The following is a 7,278-nucleotide window of genomic DNA, read 5'->3' as shown; positions in this document are numbered from 1 at the left end:
TGTGATACTTAGGAGAATGTTCTCCAAATCCATCCAGGTAAGTACAAAAGATGTAAAAGCTCTGTCTTTCTTTATGGCTGAATAGGAAGCCATGTATACTTATACCATAGTTGATTTATCCATTTGTGAGTTGCTGGGCACTTGAGTTGTTTCCACATCTTGGTGAGATGGAGCAGATTTAAAAGCATCCAGTTTCTGTCGCATGTCAGAATCTTCCATCTGGCCTGGAATGGGCAATTGGGACAGAGGAGTCTGGGCCACTGGGTGATCTGGACGGCATTAGGACCACTGGGTGAGGGGCCAGGAGCAGGGTGGGGCTGAGCGATAGTCTGTTCTGTGCCCTGGACGTTATGCACCCAGGGGTGTGGAAGGTGACATGCAAGTAGTTTGCAAACCAAAGGGGAATTTTCTTTTTTTTTTTTTTTTTTTTTTTCCTGCCTCAGGTTTATTTGTACAAATAGCACAGGAGGACCCCAGCCCCATACAGACAGCAGCCTAGAGGTCACACCAGTCCTTTTGTCCTCGTGGCAGACAGATGCCTCTATTCTGAAGCCTTTGTGGGGGCCTGGGCACCTTTGGGAGCCTGAGCTGGAACTGAAGCTGGAGCTGCAGATGAAGCAGCAGATTGGGCCTTCGTTTGATCCTTGGCCTTAGCCTTGGCCTTGGCCTTGGCCTTTGGCCGGCAGAGCCTGAGACCCTTGGCAATGCGTGCACGAGCACGCTTCCCAAGCTTGGGGTGGGCAATGTAGGCAAGGCGACTGAGTTTACGGCTGGCACCTTTTGGAATCTTGGTCTTAACCTCCTTGGGCTTTACAAGGGCCTTGATAGCTTCAGCACGTGCACTCACAGCCTTGGCATTGTTGGCCTGCATCTTCTTCAGGCCCTTCTTGTTGTGCTTCTTGGCAAAGCGCATGTTCCTCAGGAACTTGGGATCTACCCCCTTAAGAGATTCATATCTTTGCGATCGGGGTTTCTTGATGCCATTTCTGTGCCACTTTCTGGACTGGTTGTGTGTGGTGTGGTTCTTGGACTTGGCCATGTCTGCACCGCGACCCGCGACTGCCTTAGCGCCTACGACCGGAACCAAAGGGGAATTTTCAAGGGGAAATCTATTCATTCAAATGACTCCCCCAATAAATATCATGCAGCTGTTCAGCACTACACCAGGCCCCAAAGTCTGGTGAACCAGAAAGACTTGGTTCTTGGCCTCGGCTAGTTACGGGGCCAAACAGATCATTACACAGGTCATGATGCCCATGCTTGGAGGAAGGTAGCAGAGCTGCAGGCACAGGGCGCAGGCATGGGGTGTCTCCCTGAAGATGCGATGTGTGAGCTGAGCCTGGAGGCTGAGTAGGAGCTGCCCAGCTGGAGGGGTCTGGGAAGGGGTTCTGGACAGAGGGGGCACTGCAGATGAGAAAGGCAGGGTCCCAGGGAGGAGCAGGGTTCAGGGGGCACTATTGGGCTGGGAGGCAAGAAGGACCCTGGGTGGCAGGTGCTGGCAATTGAAGAGCCTTGGGAGGGGCCAGGAGGAGGAATTGGGACCAGGACATGGTGGAGACAGAGAGGAAGGGGCTTGGAGCCAGGAGGAGGGGACTCTGCAAGGCACAGGGAAGGATGATGCTCCTGTTCCCTGTCTGCGGACTGCACTGGAGGTCCAGAGGTAGTAGGGGATTTTGTCCAGAGCTTGGGGTGTGGGTCTAAGTTAGAGTCTGGGAGACAGGAGAGGAAGGGACCCCTGGAGGGTGGGATGGGAGTGTCACAGTGAGAAGAGCAGAGCAAGGACCTGGGGAAGTGTCTGCATGGACATGACTTCCTGTAATGCTCAGGCTAACAAGAGGATGTGCTGGGTGTCCTTGGGGTGACTTGGAGCATGCTGCCCCCCAGCCCCCTCAGCCCAGTTGGTCAACATCCTTCTCCTGCTTCACTTACTGGGAGCAGGTGCAGGATTCCTCTCACCCACCCAAGGCCTGTCCTCTGGCCGAACAAGCTGCTAGTTACAGTCTGCTCTGCAAATCTGCTCTTCTCCAAACTCTTTACCTCAGCTAACAGCTACTGCAAACCACATGTGCCTGTGGCTCCGTGATGCAGACTGCCCAGCCTGTCCCCTCAGGGCTGGGTGGCTGTGACCTGGCACCCCTCATGCTGCTCCCAGGAGGGGATCCTGACCCAGGCAGGGGTGGGAACTAGGGAAGACGCGCTGGGGAGGACCCTCTAGCTGGGACCTGGAGGACAAACAGCAATTATGGGCAAGGGCACAGTGTCCCTGGTGGGCAGGACAGAGCACAGGACACTGCACATGGCAGAGGAGAGGGTGGAGAGAAGGGAGCAGAGGGGCGAAGCTTTGAGGAAGTGCTTTCACTGCCTGTAACCCAGACTTATCCCCTGCCCCATCTCCACAGGAGAGATGTCCTTTGAGGCTGCCAGGCTGAGCATGAGGAAGAGAAGAAATGGGACCTTGGACAGCACCCGGACCCTGTACTCCAGCATGTCACGGAGCATAGACCTGTCCTACAGCGAGAGTGTGAGTCACACATGTCACCCGGACCCTGTACTCCAGCATGTCACGGAGTACAGACCTGTCCTGCAGTGAGTGTGAGTCACACGTGTCACCCAGACCCTGTACTCCAGCATGTCACGGAGCACAGACCTGTCCTGCAGTGAGAGTGTGAGTCACACGTGTCACCAGTCTTAGAGGCTATAACTTTAAAACCAGTTACATAATGCATTTGCTAACGGACTCCGAGAAGCTGGAGCTGTTGTGCCCTTGACACTTATTTCACTGTTCCATGCTGCTGCCCGGCTCTCCATCTCAGTCCTGGATCTCAGTCCCGGATCTCAGTCCCCTCTCCAGCCCTGGGGGCAGGTCTCAGCTCGGGTCCACCCGCATTCATTCTCGGAACAGCCTCTCTGCTCATCCCAAGCCAGCCTCCCTGTAGCTTCAGGACACAGATGTGCCCTGTTAAGGCTTCTTAAACCAGCAGGACGCAGGTGGGGGTGTCAGCAGGAGGTGGTCTCCTCCGACCTTCTGCCTCTCCCTGCCCTGGCCTTGCTGACACCGGGCAAAGTTCCTTCCACAGGTTTCCTGCCCACACTCACACTTGTTTGTCAGGAAATTAAGATGACCCTCCAGTCTAAGATGACCCAAATTCCCTGTCAAATACTGCTGCAAGTTGGGCCAGAGGCTAGCACTGGAGAGAAAGGGAAGACGGTGGGCGGCTCCAGGGTGCTGGTCAGCATTTTGTTCCCATTGGGGGATTACATAGGGACTGATTTTGTGACTAGGCAAGTGAGGCCCCTCCTGCACAAAGTTTACGGAGGCCTCTCTCAGGGCTCCCCCTACACCTACACTCCCGGCTGAGCGCCTCCCCAGGTTTACCTGCACCCGGGGCCTGTGAGCACCAAATAGTGGGCAAAGGGAACTGGAGGCTTCGCCCATGTTTCTCCCCCTCTTTCCTCCTCCCACCCCAAGCAATGAAGCATCATTGGGGAGCCCTTTGCAGATGGGTCCCTCTGGCTTCAGGCATCAGTGCCCCCGGAGATTCTTTTGGCGAGCACCTGGGCCTGATTCTTTTGGCGAGCACCTGGGCCTCCCCCAGCCCCTGCAGGTCATCTTATCCCCATGCTGGTGGCCTCATGGGAACCTGTTGAGGTGCTGAGACCATCCAAAGGCATCGTGGTTCTGGGGGGTTCTTTTTGCCCTGGAGTGTCTACATCTCAGCAGAGTGCATTTTCAGAAGGAATTTCCAGCAACAAAGCGATTTTTGTTATCACCACTCTTCCTCCACGATTATTGGTTTCACAAGCTTACAAAGCTGTTGAGTTTTCCTTCATTTGTGTTAAGTAGACTCAAAATTAGTTAAGTGGATAAAAAAATCCATGAGGAAAAATGGCCCACAGATTTTCAAAATTTTTGTGTACAGGTAGGTGTAAAAGCTATTTTTTTCTATGTGTTTGTGGTGAAATATACAAATATAGAAAAGAATGTATAAATGTAAGTTTCCAGCTTCAAGAAGAGTGTTAAAATGAATGCCTTCACATGCACCACAGCCTGGGGAACAGGGCAGTGTCGGCACTCAGAATCTCCCACACGCCCTCCCTGTTGGATTTCCTCTCTCGCCATCACACTGAATTTTGTGTTACCCATTCTTTGCTTTTATTTATAATTTTATGACTTGAATATCTATTTTTCTAAGCAATATGTTTTGGTTTTATCTGTTTTTGATGTACATGGAATTATACTATAAGTGGTTTTTTTTTTTTTTGCTTAACACTCACTTGTTGCTAGGTGGGACAGATGTTGATCAATTTCTCTATGTAGCCCATGTGTGCTTTTATTTATCTGGCCTAAGGGGGTGGGCATTTGGGTTTCTGGTTTTTCTATTAGGAACAATACTCGTCTTAACATTCTTGGAGGTGTAAGCTGGGTCTCCCCAGGAAAGCTTCTCTGGGTTGAGGCCGGGTGGATGGCAGTCAATATCTCTCTTTTTTAAGGCCTCGGTTTAAGACACAGGATTTATGGGGAAACCTGTCCAAAGGATCTGGTAGAGCTGGCACATGGGCCCCATTGTCTTGCAGGGGTGGGGGTAGACAGGGAGGTGGAGACACCCTGCACTTCATTCCAGGAGGGGGATCCCCTGGTGACAGCCTTGCAGTCAGGAAGAAGGAGTCAGGGCTAGCTCTGGTGCCAGCACCTTGTCTAGAGGCCGACTATGTGTGAACTTACCTGAGCACTCCAGCTGCCAGCCCCTGGCGACCTGCAGGAAGTGGCACTGGGCTGCTGGAAAGGGAAGCCCCATGCAGCCCTGGGAAGTGGGAAGCTCACCGCAGGCTCTCTGAGTGTGCAGGTCGTGCACGGAACAGCACGGAACAGTCCTACCTCTCTAGACAAAGGACGAATCCTCAGGGAGATAACTTTATTGACAATAGTAGTCACTTTTCTGGAACAGTTGTACCAGTTTTCCCATGCCCTCCCTTCACCTGTGTTGAGTGTTAATTGCCTTTTTAATTTTTGCCAACCTGGAGGGTGAGAAATGGGATCCCATTGTGGTTTTACTTTTTATTTGCCTCATTAATAATACTTGTGTCTGACTGAGCTTCTTTTCATGTGTTTCTGGGTTATTGTCTTTTAGTCAATGTTTGCTCTTTTGCCCTTTTTTCCCATTGGGTCATCTATCTTATTCATACCAGTTTATAGTTCTTATATAGTCTGGTTACCGATCCTATGATGTCTAATGTATGTTGCAAATATCTCCTCCCACTCTGAGGACTGAAGGTATTTTCAAAGCACTTTTTCATTTGTTTCCAGATAGTGTGTTTCTGCCCACTTAGGGAAGCTTTTGGTTTGTCAGAACTGGGTCCCAGGTGTGCCTAAGCACTGTGCCTCGGGGAGGCCAAAGACAGCTCTGGAAGGAGGTTTTGGAACACATCTTTTAAAAAGCAAGCATGCGAGGGACTGGGAATCTGCATGGATTTATTATTTATGAAAAACTATCCAATACTTATATTCCCCCTGGTAGCCTTGGAGGCAGGAAAACACAATGTGTGTGTATAATGCCATTTCTACACAAGATAACTCCACGTAACTTTTGGGAAAATTTGAATTTAGTTACAAAAATTTAAATGTATGCCTCTTAAAAAAAAGAACTTTTTGTACCCGAAAAGCATGGACAAATTCTGGATACTATGAAGACATACATGGTAAATTCTTAAAGCCTTTGAAGTGGGATTAGATCTTATTTAGAATTTATTAATGTCAGTGGGAATGAGAATAAGTTAGTAATGTATCATCCAATGTTCTCTCTCCAAAGGACTTTGTGAATTTTATTCAAGCAAACTTTAAGAAACGAGAATGTGTCTTCTTTACCAAAGATGCCAAGGCCACGTAAGCTACTATTTTCCCTGTTTCTGCTTTCCATGTTCAAAGCAAATTATCAGCCATCATTGTAAGAAACAGAGACGCTCACTAGTTTACCATTAAAGACGTTGTCATCTTGTAATTCTCAGAAATGGGGTGTGAGTAAGAAAGATTTGGCACGTAGCTTGTAGTTGTTCCTTAGAGTTTTAATTTTTTTAAAAAATGTTTTTAGCTTTGGCAATAGTTGGTCCCTGAGAGAGGCTGCCACTCCCTTTGGCACTCGTATGAGCCAGGCACTCGAGTGGCCTGGGCAGTGAACGGTGCTGTATAGCAGTGGGTAGGCAAGACCACGCACACTCACCTGTGTCACCTGACCGGCTCCTCTGCCAGCCCTTCCCTCCCCCCTCTTGACTTTTAGCCTTCCCTTGGATTGATAATTGGGTGACCACCAGCTCCAACCCCCATGCATTTTGGAACATTAAGGTTGGGTTACAAAAGCGGCCCCCACCCGCTCAGAATGCAGGAGGTCCTCAATAAATGCTTGTGAGCAGGTGAGTGAATGGACAGGATTGCAGAAGATACACCTGAATCAGATGCCAACAATTTTAATCTTACCGCTCACTCGTCTTGTTCCTCTTTGCCTGCTGCTGATGCAAGGAAGTTACTGGAAATAATTCCAATTTACGAATTGGAAGTTGCCTTACAGTTTATAATTAAAGTTGAACAGGGGCAGGATGTAGAAATAAGTCGGGAAAGGTCCTTTAGCTTCACCCTTGACTCCAAGCTTGATTTGGCTGCCCCCTCTGTGGATGGCAATTTTTCTTATCCTAAAAATCTAGCAAAAGTCTACCTCACTTTTAGGCTAAGGATTCAAAGAGGAGGCATGTAAAATTGGAGCATGCAAGGCTCTCAGTAGATGTGTTTTCTCACTTCATGGAACTAAAAAAGGAACACGAGAGAAACTGAGAGCTGTCTACTTCCCATTAGTATAGATGTACTCACTGTGAGTCATTCAGATAAAGTACAAACTCTGTAAATCAGCGATTCATTCCATGCACATTTCACTGAAGGATTTGCTATTAATCTATTCATTGGATGGGTAGAAAACATACATTGGGTTCATCCTTTCATTTAGGTATTTTCCGAGCATCTACCATGCCACAGGAATTTATTTACTCAATTGCTGATACTACAACTCCCTGCCAAGGTCACTGTTATTATTTTTTGTGATAAGGCAAATGGGGCCCAGAGGGGTTCATTATTTTTTCCAAGGTCGCATGGCCAGTGGAAGATGGATGAGTGATTTGAACCCAGGCTTTATTTTCTTTTATTTTTAGAGACAGAGTCTCACTTTGTCACCCTCAGCAGAGTGCCGTGGCATCATAGTTCACAGCAACCTCCAGTTCTTGGGCTTAGGCAATTCT

At 49.0% G+C, this 7,278-nt stretch overlaps 2 protein-coding genes across 3 annotated transcripts in view; one reads left to right on the top strand and one right to left on the bottom strand.

The window, feature by feature from the left end:
- Positions 1 to 410: 410 nt before the first annotated feature.
- On the bottom strand, positions 411 to 1,077 carry LOC100947005 (60S ribosomal protein L29). The gene has a single exon (XM_003802996.1). The coding sequence runs from the start codon at positions 1,037 to 1,039 to the stop codon at positions 542 to 544; it is 498 nt and encodes a 165-aa protein (XP_003803044.1). The 5' UTR covers positions 1,040 to 1,077; the 3' UTR covers positions 411 to 541.
- A 1,327-nt stretch (positions 1,078 to 2,404) lies between these two features.
- Positions 2,405 to 7,278, top strand: part of TRPM8 (transient receptor potential cation channel subfamily M member 8) — a 91,000-nt gene continuing 86,126 nt past the window's right edge. For both annotated transcript variants that reach the window (XM_023508751.1, XM_023508752.1), the window contains exons 1-2: positions 2,405 to 2,521; positions 5,808 to 5,881. In XM_023508751.1, the coding sequence (XP_023364519.1) occupies positions 2,405 to 2,521; positions 5,808 to 5,881 (191 nt within the window). The remainder of the gene's footprint in view (positions 2,522 to 5,807; positions 5,882 to 7,278) is intronic.

The sequence above is a fragment of the Otolemur garnettii genome, unplaced genomic scaffold (genome assembly GCF_000181295.1).
Source record: "Otolemur garnettii isolate 467f Iridium unplaced genomic scaffold, OtoGar3 scaffold00273, whole genome shotgun sequence".
Taxonomy (NCBI): domain Eukaryota; kingdom Metazoa; phylum Chordata; class Mammalia; order Primates; family Galagidae; genus Otolemur; species Otolemur garnettii.
The sequence above is the reverse complement of the archived record's forward strand: the minus strand, read 5'-3'. Positions and strand labels throughout refer to the sequence as shown.

What these genes read in the sequence shown, in the direction of transcription:
- LOC100947005 (XM_003802996.1), bottom strand. Translation starts at nt 1,039, where the DNA reads ATGGCCAAGTCCAAGAACCACACCACACACAACCAGTCCAGAAAGTGG.